The following is a 19658-nucleotide window of genomic DNA, read 5'->3' as shown; positions in this document are numbered from 1 at the left end:
AAATAAGAAGTGTTGGGACTTCCCTGGTGGCTCAGTGTTTGGGAGTCTGCCTGCCAATGCAGGGGACATGGGTTTGATCCCTGGTCCAGGAGGATCCCACATGCCGCAGAGCAACTAAGCCCGCAAGCCACAACTACTGAAGCCCATGCGTGTAGAGCCTGTGCTCCACAGCAAGAGAAGCCACCACAATGAGAAGCCTGCGCACCGCAATGAAGAGTAGCCCCTGCTCTCCGCAACTAGAGAAAAGCCCACGCACAGCAATGAAGACCCAACGCAGCCAAAAAAAGAAAAAATAAGAAGTGTTGGTGAGATCGTGGAGAAAAGGGAAAACTTGTGCACTGTTGATGGGAATGTAAATTGGTAGTCACTATGGAAAACAGTATGGAGGTTTCTTAAAAAATTAAAATAGAACTACCATGTGTGGGCTTCCCTGGTGGTGCAGTGGTTAAGAATCCACCTGCCAATGCAGGGGACATGGGTTCGAGCCCTGATCTGGGAAGATCCCACATGCTGCGGAGCATCTAAGCCCGTGTGCCACAACTACTGAGCCCACGTGCCACAACTACTGAAGCCCACGCACCTAGAGCCCGTGTTCCACAACAAGAGAAGCCACTGCAATGGGAAGCCCTGAGAAGCTCAAGCACGGCAACGAAGAGTAGCACCTGCTCATCGCAACTAGAGAAAGCCCGTGCACAGCAATGAAGACCCAAGGCAGCCAAAAATAAATAAATTAAAAAAAAAAAAAAGATAAGTAATATTAAAAAAAAAAAAGAACTACCATGTAATCCAGCAATTCCACTTCTGGATATTATCTGAAGGAAATAAAAACACTAAGTCGAAAAGGCATATGCAACCCAGTGTTCACTGCAGCGTTATTTACAATAGCCAAGATGTGGAAACAATCTAAGTGTCCATCGATCAATGAATGGTTAAAGAAAATGTGGTGTATATTATACCATGAAATATTATTCAGCCATTAAAAAGAAGGAAATCTTGCCACTTGTGACAACATGGATGGACCTTCAGAGCATTATGCTAAGTGAAATAAATCAGACAAAGACAAATATCATTATGATCTTATATGTGGCATCTTACAAACAACAACAGCTAGGAGCTATAGATACAAGGACCAGGTTGCTGGTGGCCAGAGGCTAGGGATGGGGGTGGGCAAAATGGTTGCAGGGGGTCAAAAGCTACAAATTTCCAGTTATAAAATAAGTCATATGGATTGACTATGGTTAGTAATACTGTATTACATATTTGAAAGTTTCTCTGACAGACATTAGATCTTTAAAGTTTTCATCACAAGAAAAAAAAAAGTTGTAACTAGGTACAGTGACGGATGTTACTGAGACATATTGTGGTGATCATTTTGCATTATATACATATATGGAATCATTACATTGTACACCTGAAACCAATATGTTGTATGTCAACTATACCTCAGTAAAAGTGAATAAATAGCATCCCATATGGCAAAGGTATTATTTTACTATCATCACCATCATCACCTTTTACATGATCACCCAACTGCGGTACTACATGGCTTTAAAAAAAAAAAAGGCTGATTTTTCTCATAATATACCTTGCACAATATTTAAACAAGCACGAATCAGAAGTGAAATTGAAAGGTGAATTGTTAAATAAACACAGTTGCAAAAGTAAAAACAGGAAAATATTAAGTTAAGCTTTTGGGAGAGATTTCTTACATCATTTTTATACAAATACATATTTTCCTTAAACCTAGAGGATTTACTTATTTTTTGTCCTAACCATAGATGATATTGTGACCAACTTTAGCAGACTGTTTATACAGTGACTCTTTCTAGGAAAATGCTTTTAAGATCTAAAGTAGATTTTGTTATCCAAAAGTTATATTCAACCTTCCTATTAATTAAACTTTTTGGATTAGAGATATTTCAACTGGCCAACTTAATAAAATTACCATTGAGTAGGTTCAAGTATGGTTTTCCTCTGTTTTTGCTTTCTAGCTTTCTGAGAAAATAAATGGATAATAGTTTAAATATGGAAAACGATTATTATTTTTAAATCTTCTGTCATAGCCAAACATAAGATTGACTAAATCTTTCTGGGCAGATTTCTGCTCCACTCTTCTGCAGATTCTGTCTCTTAGAACTACCTTCTTGATTCTCTCTTTTTAAGTATTTGAACTATGAACAGCCTTTTATAAACCTCCTTAGGTTAAAATAGAATGGCCCTATTTTGGTGTGGTAATCAGAGCGAATGAAACATCTTAAGGTAGAGAGTTGTACCCTCTCTAGAATAAATATTTTGCCATTATCTTTGTTGCTATCACAGTGATATTAATAAGTATGTACATGAATTCTTTACTGAGTACTTTATATACATTGTCTCTTTTAATCCTTACCTTAACCCTATGAGGACAGTACTGTTATTACCAGCTATCAAATGTGTGATCTTAAAGTACTGTAGAGATTCAGTAAACTCATAATACTTGCACCATTGCTATTTTTTCACTTTTCTTTCCCTGCCTCTCTGTCCACATACTAACTTTGCATTTTAAGTGTTTTAAATAAACACCTCTACTAACTGAGTGTTTACTCCCTGGCAGATTTCTGTGTTAAGCTCCTGGGAAACAAAAGGCGAGCTGATATATATGTTATCTTCCTAGACTTTATAAAGTGTGACTCTTCGGAAAGGAATACTTGAATCAGTGCTATAGTTAAGTCATGACCAACAATTACTGAATCAAATCTCTCTTGAGAGTTTGGAATAGTTAATGAATCAGCAACAGATCAGGCAGCAGGGTAAACAAATAAGAGAATCAAAAAAAATCTGTGCTATCCACTTACTGTAATTTAAAATATGAATGCACTTCCCACAGGAGGAGGATGGATTCTAGGATTTGGACGCGTGTTAGGTATATGATTGAGGAGTCCTTTTGTGGGGCGTGGGAGAATGGTACTGTTTTTTTCTATAGTTCTTTTGAGTTTATTGAGAGGAAAGATAATAGTAAAGGTTATTGTTCAGTTTCTCTAAGTGTGGTCTTCTTTGTGCTGCAGTGGAAAATGTAGCTCCTCTCTTTCTTTTACCTCCTGACCTATCTCACTTTCTTCCCTACTAGGAAAATGTTGACTGTGTTTTGGCTAAGATGCATGGCCTCGCGGGGACAGCAATGTGCCAGAGGGCTCTGTGTGGGAGGCGTACTTCAGGCCAATTTATGCAAGCAGCAGGTCATTCTAGGGCTGTAGGCCAGAATGCTGTGCGTCCTCTGGCTTGGAGACATGCAGCTACTTGGAGCTAAGCTACCGTGCCGTCTTAGTAAATATTTCCTGCCTCCGTGATCACTTGAGGAGTAGAACTCCCTGGAGATGTCTGTGTCTCGTCCCTCACAGCTGGCTTTTCACAGAGGCCAGATCCTGGCTGCGATTCAGGATGACCAAAACCCACTTTTAGCCTGCTTTTTGATTTTGTATTGAGAAACAGTTGCAGCAAAGCAATATCTGGGAAGAGGAATGCCTCTTGCTCTGCATGGTGAGTCCCCCTGTGCCCTCCCAGGGCGGATGTGAGCCTTAGCAGCTAAAGACATGGGGACACCTGTGGTTTCTCTGTGGCTTTGATTATAAAGCTAGAGTCAGGTTTGATCGCAATACAATTTCCTAAATTACTAATTACACATAACTGACTGCTCATGCTTTAACCTGCATTTGCTCTTTGGCATACTGTTGACCTGTTGAAAAAAATAATGAACCCCTGTTTCTTAGTATATAGTCTACATGATGGGGACCTGATTAAGAAAGTATTTTCAAGCATTTTCAGTCATAGGAAATGTTATTAGAGATCAGTCAAGATAAGACACATACAAATCTACCTTCGCTTAAAAAAGGGTTGTGGGTTATTCTCAGAATTCACTGTTTCTGCTGTACAGTGTCTTTGTTCCAAGAAATTCAAAGCACCTGTCATACCACATCTTAAAAGAAGGAAACTAAAAAAAATAGACTTATTTAGAATACAGCTGAGTTTCCTGTGCAAAGAGTTTTCTGATGGTTCTTAGGGTTCCTTTCACTATAACTGCTTTCCTCACATTTGCCTAGTATTTTGGGCCACCTATGATTGGGTAAAACAATTTGGGATAATTTTATTATTAAATTCGTGTATGCTTACAAAAATAAGTCTTCAATCTCATTTCAAGAGAACAAAGGCCCTCAGATCAGTCACAGATATTTTCACCAGTCATCGAAGATGCTGTTTAAAAGTAAGTTTCAGTTGTTACCTTCAGGGTGTTGGGAAGCTAGACACTTGCCAGATATGCCAGCTGCATGGATTTAACATTGATGACCTTTCAGAGGACTCAGAGATTTTGTTTGGGTTTGTGTCTGCAAGTAATTCATAACAGTTTTTTTAAGAGTCAAATGTTGTGCTAAAGATTTCCTTTTATGCTTTCTTTTTAGCTCCTTGGCTGCTGGTATGTTTCTTTGTTTTCCTAAATTTACAGTAGCTGTCAGTCTTGTGCTGAGTTCTCCTCTCAGTAATACACTGAATTGTGCAATTCTTTTGGGCCTAGTTTGGAACAGGCATTCTTCCCAGAACCTAGTTGGCTTCTCAAAGGTTAAACACTTTTGGCAAAAAACTGCAAATATGACCGAATAAAACCATAAAAACGAAAAACCACAAGAACAGCAGGAAAAACAATTATTTCTGACAGTGAACTACATGGATGCAGAGGACTCGTCTCTTTTAAAGTTTGTTTCTCCACTTAGGTCTTCTTAGTTTGTTAATTCTTATGATCCTCTCTTTGCTTCAAATAAAACCAACAACATGATGCCTTTTATGATTCTCCATCCCCCTGGGGGTGGGAGGGGTGGTAGTGACAGAAACTGTAACAGCTATTTCTTCTTAGTTTATTTTAACCTTTTCGTTACCCCAAGTCACAATCAAACTACTCTTTCTAGAACACAACTGAAAAGAAAAATGCTTTTGGAAAGGAATACAAACCAGATTATTAAATTGAGTTGATAGAATTTAGGGATTCATTGTTTGGTTTCTTTTTTTGTTGTCATGTCTTAAGTATTTTTCTACTTATAAAGTACAGAAAATGAATGTGTTTCTGGTAGATGTTTCTGTACATGCACCTTGCTTAATATCACTTGAATCTCTAAAATGAATTTTGGTTTGTGGCTTCTTTACGTGCCCTATTCATAGATTTGATTTTTCAGAGCAGCCCAAAGTGCTTGTCTAGTAAATTATGTAGGACCTATGTTTTAAGAGGATGACATTTTTGTACGTTTTAATATTTACATAAAGAGCTTCTTCTTTTGAGAACTCTGTCATAACCGTATATTTTACCAGTAGGGTCCCTATGTAATCTCTACAATGCTCCTGTTCATATAAATATGAACCTTAATTTTTAAGTTTTAAATTTAGATTTCTTTTGATTGACACATCACCTCTCTCTTGGCTGCCTACCATCTTATGTCTGTTTCAACAACGTAACTGGAAATTTATGAGTTCTCCAGCTCATCAACTTTGCTCTTAACTTGTTGAAGGATAACATTTACTATCAAGTCTTCATTAAAACTAAAATTCAGAATCATCTTTGGAAAGGAAATGTGAACCGAGGCTGAAAACAGATCAGCAAGACAAATCAGCAGAAATCAGTTGGATTTATAACTGATCTTCTTCCCCCCAGGAAGATGAACTAAGTGTTAGAAGTGACCCATCCCTGTATTGGCAGCATAGCATGCTGGATTAGACCATGGATTACAGAGGCAGATTGCGTGTGTTCTGACCCTGCCTCTACTACTTCCTGACTCTGTGACTTTGAGAAGATTTCCTAAGTTTTCTGTAATCTGTCTGTGGTAAAATGGGGATAATACCATTACTGCTTCTCAGGGCTGTTATTTGAATCAAATGAATTAATATTTGTAAAGAGCTTAAAACAGAATTTAACAGAATTACAAAGTTTCTTAAATAGTTAAAAAAAGTGAAAGGGTGATGAAAATATCTCTTCTCCTAAGATAACACATTTCTTAATTAATAAATGCTTTTTTCTTCATTAATGCCAGGCTTCTTATTCTCTGTAAAACCACCACTTGTATCTATTACACAAATTACACTATATGACCCAGCAATCCCACTACTGGGCATATACCCAGAGAAAACCATAATTCAAAAAGACACATGTACCCCAATGTTCATTGCAGCACTATTTACAATAGCCAGGTCATGGAAGCAACCTAAATGCCCATCAACAGGCGAATGGATAAAGAAGATGTGGTACATATATACAATGGAATATCACTCAGCCATAAAAAGGAATGAAGTTGGGTCATTTGTAGAGACGTGGATGGACCTAGAGACTGTCATACAGAGTGAAGTAAGTGAGAAAGAGAAAAACAAATATTGTATATTAACGCATACATGTGGAATCTAGAAAAATGGTACAGATGAACCGGTTTGCAAGGCAGAGTTAGAGACACAGATGTAGAGAACAAACGTATGGACACCAAGGGGGGAAAGCGGGGGGATGGGGGTGGGGTGGGGGGTGGGATGAATTGGGAGATTGAGATTGACATACATACACTAATATGTGTAAAATAGATAATAAGAACTTGCTGTATTAAAAATAAATAAAATAAAATTCAAAAAAAAAAAGAAATTACACTATGTTGTTGAAGACAGTCTAGAAAACGAGTGTTCGATGTATTTGCACTAAGAATTTATTTTTTCATGTTCCTTGTTTATTAAAAATACAAAGTTTAACAGACTTAAATTACTTTGTAGATCTTGTTGGCTAAAAGTAGGAGTTTGGAGAGATTCTATTCTTGGCTTAGGGCTTCTGATTTTTGTACAACAACCATCATTATTGTCTAAGATCTGGAAGGGACTTTGATTCTCAAATGAATATGTTCTATGAGCACCAATGAGTTGTTTAGTGGGAAATGTCACTCCCATTCCTCTTCATCCTGAGGGCAGCTGATTTCACACGTTACATTCAGTCCCTCCCTCCTGATTACTTATTGTTTTCTCCTCCCTTTCTGTATATCGGAATGGCTGGACTCCCTTGTTTTGAATCAAACGCTAAAACTTATTTCATTCTGCTACTGAATCTTGTTAATGCCTCCTTTCCTTTTCACTGACTCATTTGCCAAACTTGGCTATCCGCCACTTTACTTCCTCAGCCATGTTATCCCATGTTGTATCTTCAGCTAAAAACAAGATTTGATTTGAATTTCTCTTCATCAGTTCAAACTCTCAAGGTCTAAACGTTAACTCATCTGTATCTTATTTCTTTTAACTACAAAAAGCCATATACTGAGAGAGGACAATCATATTTGACAAAGGACTGATGTCTTAACTATATCAAGAACTTCTACAAATCAATAAGAGAAAAAGGCAGTTCAATAGAAAAATGAGGGGAATACATGAACACCTGTTTCAAAGAAGATGAAACATGAATGGCCAACAACATGATAAGATGTTCAAACTTATTAGTAAACAAGTAAATGCAAAGTAAAACTACCATGAGATGCCATTTCACACTCAATGAATTGGCATATATGAAAATATGACAGTTTCATAGATTGGTGAAGATGTGGAACAATGAGCATTCTCATACTTGGTTGGTGGGAATACATTTTGGAGCAATCACTTTGAAAGCAAATGTGGTATTACCTAACTTGATTAAACATATGCATATCCTGTGGCCCAACAATTCTACTGCTAGTTATTTGGCATGTGTACTCTAGGAGACCTGCACAAAACTGTTTCAAACATTAATGTTTGGAATAGCAAAACACTGGAAATGACCAAAATATTCCTAAGTAGGATGAATAAATAAATTACAGTGTATTAAATCAATGGAATACTGTACATCTAGAAAACAAGTGAACTTTAGCTACATGAATCAAGAAGGGTAAATCTGAAACACATAATATTGAGGAAAAATGCTACTTATGGGAATTTATATGGTATCATTTCCTTTCTGATAGATTATGTAGGGATATTTACACATTCACTGTTGTATAAAGTACAATGAAAAGCAAGGGAAGAGGAAGATGATTTAGGAAGGGACCAAAGGAGGCTTCAAAGGTATCATTACCCTCTATTTCTAAGGCTGGGTGGGAAGGCCATTCTTTCCCCTTTAAGATTGATAGATTCACTACATACAGTTCAATGTATATTTTATGATTAATACATAAAGAATCTAATGCTCAATAACTATACTTAATGTTTTTCAGTATCAAGTGAGTTTTTGTGGATTCCTCCTCTTAGTCTTGAAATAGAAGCATTCCACAGTGGAATACAAAGTTAAGGTTAGAAGTGTTCTTAGAATTAGTTAATATGGATATTTGTTTGAAGGCATATTGAATAGAACTGGGTTGCTTGCCAGTTAAACACTAGTTTCTTAATAGGAGTAATAATAATAAAGCTAGCTCTTTATAACATTTCAGATATTTTACAAATCACGATGATAATATAATCCTGGAAAAACTCTACTGAACAGATACATATAAGACATTAGGATAAAAATTTATAGAAAGAATGTAGAAAGAGGGAAACTATAGACTCTCTAGAAACAAAGAACTTTCCAAGGCTGTGGACTTGGATCCATGAAGTTGATTTTACTGTTCTCCTAATATGATTGGATATAGTAATTCCCACTTATCTGTGGTTTTGCTTTCCATGGTTTCATTTACCCACAGTCAACTGCAATACCAAAGAATTAAATGGAAGACTTTAGCAATAAACAATTCATAAGTTTTAAATTGCAAGTCGCCCTGAGTAGCATGATGAAATCTCATGCCTTCCCACTCCATCCCACGCGAAACATGAATTATCCCTTTGTCCAGCATGTTTCGCCTGACCATCACTTAGCAGCCCTCTTGGTTATCAGACTGACTGTCACAATATTGCAGTGCTTGTGTTCAAGTAACTTTTATTTTACATAATAATGGCTCCAAAGCACAAGAATAATGATGCTGGCAACTCAGATATGCCAAAGAGATGCTGTAAAGTACTTCTTTAAGTGAAAAGGTGAAAGTTCTCAGTAAGGAAAGAAAAAAAATTATACGCTGAGGTTGCTAAAGTCTATGGTAAGAATGACTCTTCTATCCATGAAATTGTGAAGAAGGAGAAAGAAATTTGTGATAATTTTGCTGTCGTACCTCAAACTGTAAAAATTATGGCCACAGTACCTAATAAGTTTGTAGTTAAGATAGAAAAAGCATTAAATTTGTACAAGGTATTTCAAGAGAGACTACATTCACGTAAATTTTATTACAGAATATTGTTATAATTGTTCTCTTTTACTAGCAGTTATTATTGTTAATCTCTTTGCCTAATTTATAAGTTAAACTTCATCATTGGTGTGTATGCATGGGAAAAAATAGTATATATAGAGCTCAGTATTATCCGTGATTTCATGCATCCACTGGGGGTCTTGGAATGTATCCCCCAGTAATAAAGGAGGACTACTGTACTACTAAACACATTAGGGGAAGATGGAGAGAAACTCACAGACTTACAGTTCTGTGATCTTTTTCCAATTGCTCCATAGACAATTTTACATGAGAGTGGGCTTGGCACTGAGAAGACTGGGAGGAAACATTGGTGGTTTTTTTTAGCTTTTTTTTTTTTTTCCACACTGCATGGCTTACGGGATCTCAGTTCCCTGACCAGGGATTGAACCCGGACCATGGCAGTGAAAGCCAGCAATCCTAACCACTAGGCCACCAGAGAACTCCTAGACTTTAATTCTACAGCCAACTCTGGAGTTTTCCTTTTTGAGTGTTTTCTGACTCTCTCTCCCCTTTTTGCCATCTGGCATGTAGAGTATGTATTTCCCACATTTCCCCCTTTTACAAAGTTACAGACTCTCTACAAAGTTAGAGACTACAGAGAAACAGGGGAATGCTCAAGGAGTTGGGGAGTTTATGACGGAATACACAATTTGATGAAACTCCATCAAAGGCACTCAGTCGGTAAAGCCAAATACAGAAACACACAAGTCATGTGACAGTGGGATGCGGGTAGGGATTGTTCTGTACCGTTGCTGTTGTTGGAAGCAGAATCCCCTCACTAAAGCTTGCATTGTACGAAATTTAAAAAAAAAAAGAAAAAGAAGGAAAGGAACACAAATACAAACCCAGAAATAATCCTGCTAAAAATTCACAAATATTTCTGAAAATAGACAAATGTCTTATAACATTGGTCTTAAGTTATTTTATTGCATGTGTTAAAGTCCTCCAGAAATAGAAATTTTCTTCAGTTGCTCCTTTTACTTGCCCCAAAATTCTACAGGAAAGAAGTTTAGAACATGGTGTACTAAATTTATTAGATTGTAATCCATTTGATTTCTCACTTTTTTATATCAGTTCATGAAATTTATTGTTTAGAGAGGCATCACTAGAGATGTCTCAGGAAATAATAGAAATGTAAAGTACTTTGCCACACAGGAAGTGGAAAAGCAATTTCTATTTTCTGAAGGACTATAGTGTCGTGGAGTCATTTAGCAGAGAGCAGTAGATAGGGAAGATGGATGAGACGCATAGAAAAGTGGAACCCAGGACCAAGGACCAGTGCACAGTGTGTGAGTAATACTCTAACCCACATGCACACACACATATACACAAGTACAATCTTTTTTTTTTTTTTTCCAGATCCAGTATCTACTTCTAGAGATTGCTCATCTAGAATTTAACTTGTTTCTTTTTATGCTTCCAGCCCACAGAAGACTACTAGGACTGCATGTCATTAGGTTCTGGATTACTTAATTATTTTCATCAATTCTTATTATTCAGTATATTGATGATTTATATATTTTGTGTTCCTCCTTTTTCTGACTATGTGGCCTCCTCCCAACTGAAAATGAAGATTGCTGTGTCCACTGTATCCTGGCCTGCCTGTTCTGTGAATTCCTGACCCTCTGCAATATTGTCCTGGGACAAGCTTCGTGTGGCATCTGCACCTCAGAAGCCTGCTGCTGTTGCTGCGGAGATGAAATGGGAGATGACTGTAACTGCCCTTGTGACATGGATTGTGGCATCATGGATGCCTGTTGTGAATCATCAGACTGTTTGGAAATCTGTATGGAATGCTGTGGAATTTGTTTTCCTTCGTAAATATTTATCTTCTGTTTGCATTAAAACTGGAGAGTGTTTTAAAATTTTTCTTTTAAGGGGAAAGGAAAGCACGTGGTAAGATTCTCATCAAACAATCCAGTATTTGCACTGTTAACTCATTATTTTAGGAAATCTCTGAGAGCCTTTTTTTTCCTCTAACCAAATCTACATGGTTTAATATGTGAAATTTTAACTACTTTTAGACTTCTTAATAGGTTACAATGACTGAGGGACATTTTGACAAAACAGAAAGAAAGGAAGGGAGGGAGGGAGAGAGGGAGGGAGAAAGAAAAAGGAAAAGACAAAATGTCTCCTCCTTTTTATACTTATTTCTATTTCTTTTAACCATTCTTAGGAGCCCCTTGCTCCAAATGTATTATTTCTCAGTGGTTATTTAAATCAGACAATTTATTTGTGATGTTTATTAATGGTTAAAAGTAAGTATTCTTTAAACTTTGGGAAACAAACCCACACAGTTGTTGGGGACCCAGTGTTCATCTCCATGCTGTGTTCTCCACTCGCTCAGCAAACACTGAGTGCCTACTGTGTGTAATCTCCTGCTGCAACACAGAGATGGATGTCATTCAGCTCCAATCCAGAGGAGCATAGGAAAGTTTAGAAGAGGAAAGAGACCTGTAAAGAATAAACCAGCCCACAAGGCATATTGAAGTGAAGATTATGAGAGAGAGAAACTCAAAAGGCTATAGGAATACACAGAAAGGAAAGCTAATGTCTACTGGAATATTCAGAAGGCTTCAAGGAGAATGTGGCATTTGAAGGAGGCCTCTTAGGATGAGTGATTCATCTGCTGTTCGAATGAATTAGATTTAGGACCAAGTTTTAGGTGACTAGCCCGAGCTGTGTGTGCCCTTGAGCATTTAGAAGAAAAACGCCTTAAGTAGGTATTTTCTTTTTTTAAACTATAAAATTAACTAATAATATGCATTTTTTACATAATTTAGATGTTATGATAAAGTTTTGATTAAAAACAATGCTTTATTAAAATAGCTATATTTTTTAAAGAACGTGGAATACTTTTGAAAAGTTGTACTTAAATTAGGAGATTTTTTAATATTAAAATCTCAGCATTCTGATTTTGATTTATTCAAAAGCTTTTCTTTTTGAGAGCTTTAAGTCTTTTGCGAGGGGGTTGTTAAGAAACAAACCGAACCCCCCCCCCCAATATTTATAAACACAGTTAATCTTAAATGCAAAGCATTCCTTCCAATTCAGTGGGAATCTTGACAGCCACTACTATGACCGAATTTCAGTACTGCAACTTTATATTAAATTAAACCATTATGGCAGGTTATAAATATCCTTAAGTATAAAGAAATGAGTCAGATACAAGACTTACTAAGTGTTAGCGACTTAGTAAGTTACAAAGTTACTAATACATAGAGACTTTGTGTGATGCAGATGAAAGGGAGAGTAAATTTTCATACTACCGGCTCTCCTACTAAGTTTGATGTCCCCAAATTGTAGTTTGGTTTGATTTAATTGTAGTTCCTTGTAGAAATTCTGAAAGTATACCTTTGGATGAATAGTTATTTTTGATTCTTTCAGTTGAATATCAAATTGATAGTGAAAACAAATGCATACTTTTAGGAAGCCTTTTAGCAAATTTAGGCTTTTAAGAAAGATTTTAAACCTAAAGCATGGGTATGAGACCGAGGGTTTTTCCTTTGAGATGAAACTTAGTTTCTACTTATATCATTACTTAAAAGGCTTAAAAAAGGAAAAAAAGTTAGCAGACTCTTGAATCCCCCTTTCAGTACTGTTTACACACACACACATACACACATACACACACACACACTGTTAAATTGTCCGGTTTAAATAGAGTTCTAGTAAACAGCTGTCTTTCGGTTCCTTGTCTAAAGAGTGTCTTTGATGTAACAAATGAAATATAAGAACATCTTTCTACTATTTCATAGTAACCAGAGTCTGAGTATTTACATATACCCAAAGTTAACTTATGCATATATATTAGGATGTGAGAGTATCAACTTTATATTGACATATAAAACCTCCTAATGACCTGGAATCATTAAAATATTATACTTTTTGTCCTGCAAAAATTTTCAGCCAAATGGTTTGACTAATATTTAAGTGTATTCTGCTACTATTTGCGATGATGATATTAGCACTTTTAAAATAATGTTTCTCTGTAACAGAGAGCATTAGTTGATAGCAGAATTTTATTCTCATATTTATATTCATAGTACTTTTGCTCTATTGTCTATTCTGCAGTCATTCCATAAAGTACCATGTATGATTTTTAAAAAATAAATGAAAAAAACAAAAGTAGGCAAATGTGAAAATAGTTTCAATATGTATTTTAGAATTTCTGTATGTAAAATGTTTTGTTGAATTATATGGCCATCATGACTAAGTGCTCTAGCTTACAGTTATAGATTTGGTCTCTTTTTAAATGTGGAAACTTAATCTTAAATATTTTTAAACTGGATCTGTATTATCCCAAATATATTATTTTGAAATTTAAAAAATGACTTCTCTATTGTTCTTTAGCCTATTTTCAATCTAATTGATACATTGGTATTTAAACGAATTCAACTATAATTTAAAACCTTAAGCTTTTCTTTTCTCCTTACATCCCTCTCTAAAGATTTCCTAGTCTCATTTTGTAAATCACATGACTCATGCTCATAAATGAACTATGAAAGATTCAGATCAGTCTATACTGCAAATCATAGTTGACAAATGATTTCAAAACATAGTTTTCTTTCAAAAATTCACAATAGAGCAAAATGCATGTTTTGTACATTTTTTTAGTAAATTGCTTTTACTCATTTGCTTTGGAATTATCTCCCAACTTATAAAAACTGTGGTAGGTTTTTTTTTAATATGTGTACTGAAATTAAACACAAAGTAGCTGTGAAATTGGGTATTAACTTTAATGAATTTCACCCAAGAGTAAATCATCAGAAGTACTTTCAACTAGGGTCTTTAGTGTCACAAATTTTAAGTAACAGGAAATGTTTTACTGTTAGTATTTAACCCCCCAAATCACTTTATTTAGGAGAAGACTTTTTACTTAGGAATATAATAATTTTATTTTTGTGTTCTTACAGTATATCGACTATATCCATTTTCCTCACCTGAAGCAGTCAGTGCTTCTCTGAACAGTTCAAGGAGTAACCAAGGCAACCTTATGTAATAACTTTTCATTCTTTATCCATACAAACTCTATCAGTGCCCTAGATTCTAATGTTATAAACATCAAACTCACTGCCTAACATAAATAAGACTTGAGTCCAGAGTCTCTGTGGCTTGCCTTCTTGAATTCCAGTTTATATGCCTAGATTTACCCAACCACCTAATGAATAAGTTTATTTATTAATAAGATTATTTTTCAAATTACTCAAGACCTTTATGACCTTGCCAATTACTTGTGATTTGTAGGCCTGTAGGTTTATTACATCTAATCTGACAGGCAAGATAAAATTTCATCAGATACTATAATATCCATTTTTCTCTTATTTTAATACTAATATAGGAAAGCATACCATTTTTGTTTTAAACAGCAGTTAATACAGGGATAGGGTTTATTCTACACTATATTTTAAAATCGAGGATTAGGTACTACAAGGCAGTCTTTTTAACCCTTCATCTCCATGTCCCCTATAACCAATATATTTATAGTGACTATTTTCTCTAAGCCCCTCAAGGGAGTCAAAAAACCCTCAGGATGTTTCATCCTAGGGAAGAAGTTTGGCACTTCCCGTGAGAAAACTGTTAGTTCCAACAGTGAGGCTACTGATATTTACTTGCTCATTTCAGATTACTTTTAGAGATTCTGGTTAAAATGGGAGGGGTTGTAGAGAGGGGATACCGTTATGATGCAGCCCTAATGTAGAGGGTGGTTTTTGCAAAAACTGTCATTGGTGACTAAATCCACCATGTATTTTCACTCTGCAAAATTCCCAGGGAACAATGGCTGCTCCTCTACTTTAAAGGACTATGAATCAGTATCATCCGAATGATCAAATTGTAATAAAGTCAACCAGCAATCTGTACGTGAAAAGGATTCTAAGCAAAGCCACATCTGAGCCTCACCTGGAAAGCAGGATCTCTATCTAGGCAAGCAGAAATCTGCACCACCTCATTCTTCATCAAACTGGGACAACCGTGTGACGTCTTCCACTAGGGCAACAACTATAGCCCCTAAGCTGCCAAATGTCAACCTGAGTAGTTCCCTGCCTTCCAACTGAACAGCGGCCACTAGTTCCAATTCTGTTGTTTGTCCATTATGTATGCCCTTGATCCCTCACCTCAGCCCTTGCTAAAAGAGAATCTTGAATTTATTTGTGAGGTGATCATGAAGAAATCACTTCAGATAACCATGTCTGGACATATTACCAACATCGAGTATAGCTATATGTGTTAAAGACAAAGTATAGCTCTGCAATTAAGTGTTCACTTTCAGGCAGGTCTTTGTTTGAGGTTCAGTGGAGAATGTAATTATTAGGAAAATAGTGAAAAGCAAATTCAAACAAATTCTAAGTTTAGCTTGAAAAACTGAAAAGGTTCTTAAGTTCTGTCTGATGCATAAAGGGGTAGAAGCAAAGGAATTACATTCCAAAGCCAAGAAAGAGGGTGTACAAAAGCAGCTGATCCACTTGACATAGTTCATAGCCTTTTGCAAAGGAATAAAAGCCCGTTGAGCAGGGAACCAAAAGATCTCATTATAGGATGAAGCCAAGCCATATTAAAGCTTGTGCACTAGTAACTATGTCTAAAAACAGCCTGCTGTTTTATATTGAACCAATACATTTCTTAACTTGGTAGGTTGCAGTGTAAAGATGTACAGAGCCTGTCTGCTGGATGCTATGCCAATTACAGATGTGGCGGAGTGGTGTCAAACACCTACAAATAGTTAGGATCTCAAGCAATCTTAGAGAGAAACAAAAGAAGTGTTAAAATGTCATCTCAAAACCTAGATAGCACAGTTCATCATATGTGTCTGACTCTCAGAGTCTCGAGATCACCTTTATTATATAATTTAATGTGGACGTCATATGATCCCTCAATCAGAATGCACAATTCTTTCAAGGACATGAATAGTGCCTGAAAGATAAGGAGAATATCTTTTAAAAGTAACACCTTCAGATGACAAGGCACCTGTGATCAGCTCTGCAGGAACTGCGTTTTATTGGTGTTGAGGTGAAGGAGGAGGGAAATGCCCATGAATACATATTATATTAGATTTTGTTAGATCATCAGAAAGAATAATTGGGCATATTTACACAATTACATTTTAGTAAACTATTATGCCAGCTTAACGATAATACATATTCTGGTAAAAGTACATTAAATGGCAATCCTAAAGCAATTTGGCTGCTGAGGACATTATATTTTTTTATCTAATTGTTCACAAATTAATGAATAAAATTAAATTCAAATCACTGAAGAAAATGAAGCAATGGTGAGAATCAGAACTACAGATTAGTTAAAGCAAAGATATGCAATGCATAACAGAATTAAAGCATTTCTTTTATTCAAACTCGGTGCTTAAAAAAGAACAAATCCATCATCTTGAAATTTGACTTGTAGCTTGACATTAAAAATAATATGAGTAGAATTTTCAGTGGGGTAAGCACAAAACTAGTTCAAGTTGTGTCACTCTCAATTACTGTACTCAGGTGGTGTGCCCATTAAAATTCCCACTTGTGGGTTCCGCTCACTATGCAAATGGGGTCATTACCTGGAGAATTTAATTGGTTATGACACTGGGAGTAGGACTTCTCCTTTCAAAATAAACCTACTTACACATATTTTCACTAGAAATTTGATTGTTATATATACTTTGGATTGTTTTGCCCTATAAATATTTACTAAAATTAAACTGCCTTTGCTTACTTATTTCTTACAAATAATTCAAAGTGGTTCCGAATTACTTTGTGCATGTGGTTTTATTTGTTTCTCTATAAGGCTAGTTAGAATGATCTTTTGTAAATCATATTGCTAACAAAATAGTATTTTAAAAAATCTTTGTGTCTTTCACACTACCCATCACATGTGGGTACATTTCCAGTGAAGGTTTTCATCATTGAATAGTATCTGTTTTCTCTTTCATCATAGTTCTAAATATTCACTTTGAGGGGCTTCTTCCATTTTTCTCCTTTTTTGTCACTTACAAAAAAAAAGTCTCCTCTTTTGTCACTTACAACTTAAAGAGTTGACCTGCCCTCTTGGGTGTATAGTATACATAGCATAGCCGAGAAGCCATGCCTGTAACATTTGCAAGGCCCTTATATTCACTGATAAGACCGGGTGAAGATATTAAGTTGTTTGTCAGAATTAGTTCTAGAGACAGTTTTACCAAGAACCACAAGACATTTAAAAATTTAAAAATTTAAAAAGAACAAACAATAAATCATCATGAAAAGTACAGTTCTCTATATACCTACCATCCATTTCCACTAACTGTGGCAATTTCAACTGGAAAAACACCCGAGTTTACAACTAGATAACAAGAATATTGATAATGGCCTGAATTTACAACAAACACTGAAATTACAGTGTGGTTTAGTGAAATGTAATATTAAACTGGACACCCAGGAATTTAGTTCCTAGACACTGTCTCAACCAGCAGTTCTCAGAGTGAACTTGAAGTGGGAACAGGATTGCTGTAAGTATTAATGATATACTCTCAGGGAAGTGCTAATAGTTCCTTGGAAGAGAGACGGGTTTGCAGTCTAAATTTGTATTACAATACCAAGTTGTACAACAAGCCCAGATTTTATCACTAGCTTATCTGGACCTAAAGAGAATATTTTTCCTTTAATGTAAAAAACAATATTCTAAAATCGGAGAAAAAATAATTCTAGGGATGATAGAAGAAGAAGTACTACAAATTTGTAACTGGACCATTGGGCAGGATTTTTAACATCTGTAACTATGGGAAATTTCCCATAGAATATCAAACATGGATCCAAGTCTCTACATTCATTTTTCTATGATATTTCTAATTGTGCCCAGAGGATAAGAAGGAGTTGGTGCATCCAATAAATATAATCATTTACATGCACGGAGCTCCCTTTGAAGTTAATAGGACCTATGGAAAGGGGAGTTATGCACCACGAAAACGGAGTTCAACCTGAATCTAGTTCTTTCTTTTTAACATGCAGTGGTATTGCCAACACATTTGGATTTTCTTACTGCTTATCTTTTCTTTGTATGTGATGTTTCAGTTGGAGTTGAGTGAAGTGCTCCATGTGTAGAGGAAAGATAGCCCAAAAGAGAGGATGTGATGATTGGCAAGCTTATACTCAGGGACCAGCTTTATAAGATAGTATCCAAAAGTGATAGGGCCTGACGTTTGTAGAGCTTGTTTAACTTTTCAAAAGGAAACCATATACATTTTCTCATTTGATCTTCACAACCCTATGATTTATCCAAGACATACATTTTTACCTCCATTTTACAGATGAAAAAACTGCGACAGACTGCTTAAATTCACTTCCTAAAGCCACACAGTTCCTGATAGAATGTAGGAAACCTGATTTCTATTCCCAGGTCTTTCCATTAGAAAGGTATTATTTTTTTAAGCAATCTTATCTATAACTTAATATAATACAGAGATTCAGCTACAATGTCTCTGATTGAAACTGGAGTGAGGAAGTTGGGATCTGAATTCTTACCTGCCTTGTTCCTTGTTTCCCATCTTTCCTACCTTCAGCAGATATCCTGGCATGGGCTCCAAGGGAGACTGAAAATCATAGCTACTTATCTGAAGATACTTATATGTGCTACTTATTTCTTATTATACACATTGACCCCAGAGTCAATCAACTCACAATATTTCACTGTCCTGTTCCTACTTATCAATGAGTCTTTTTTTTTCCCTAGATGGATGAGGAGTCAAGAGTTAGATGTTCTTCATAAGACTGTTTGCTGGTCATTCTCCGTAGGTCCCTGCAGATCTGTTCTCTGTCTCTGCCTGTATTGTGCCAGGATCCCTTGCTTTCTGATTTCTAATTGGCTTTGGCTGATGGCAAGCACTAAAGGGAAATCAGAAGGTGGGAGGAGAGAGAGGTCAAGGTACTAATTCCCACTGTGCTCCTAGGCCCCCTTCCTGCCAGGCAGTGATTTTTAACAACTCCATTCCTCCATATAAGGTGATCTTGTGCAGTGACCCCTGTCCCATAGTTACAGCTCCGTGATCTTGCCCCCTCTGGCATGGGGAAGTAATATTTCCCACCTCTGCTGGTCCCTGGCACTTCAAAAATCCCTGTTTTGTTACCTTTCAACTGATTGTTCCTCTGTAAACCGTCCCTTTTATTAAATGCTCTTCAATTTAGCCCTTTGAGTGAGCCATCTGTTTCCTGCCAGTACTCTGACTAATGAGTAAAAGTGAGTTTGTGTGTGTGCAAATGCACACGTTGTCTGAATCCAATACTGTTATCATGTGTTGCTAAGATTTATCAAAGTAACGTAAATCCTGGTGGTCTCTTAGATGTCTGTCTCTAACATGGACAGTCTAATCTAATATCGCAAGAACTACACTAGACACTCCAGAAATGTACT

The 19658-nt window shown here is 36.2% G+C and overlaps 1 protein-coding gene across 3 annotated transcripts in view; it reads left to right on the top strand.

Moving 5' to 3' along the window:
- The window catches only part of MDFIC (MyoD family inhibitor domain containing), a 99245-nt gene extending 87898 nt beyond the window's left edge, over positions 1–11347 (top strand). For all 3 annotated transcript variants that reach the window (XM_036864478.1, XM_036864480.1, XM_036864479.1), the window contains exon 5: positions 10858–11347. In XM_036864478.1, the coding sequence (XP_036720373.1) occupies positions 10858–11105 (248 nt within the window). In that variant the 3' untranslated portion in view covers positions 11106–11347. The remainder of the gene's footprint in view (positions 1–10857) is intronic.
- Positions 11348–19658: the final 8311 nt, after the last annotated feature.

This window comes from Balaenoptera musculus, chromosome 9 (genome assembly GCF_009873245.2).
Source record: "Balaenoptera musculus isolate JJ_BM4_2016_0621 chromosome 9, mBalMus1.pri.v3, whole genome shotgun sequence".
Taxonomy (NCBI): Eukaryota; Metazoa; Chordata; class Mammalia; order Artiodactyla; family Balaenopteridae; genus Balaenoptera; species Balaenoptera musculus.
Note: the sequence above shows the minus strand (reverse complement) of the source record. Positions and strands in the feature narration are given on the sequence as shown.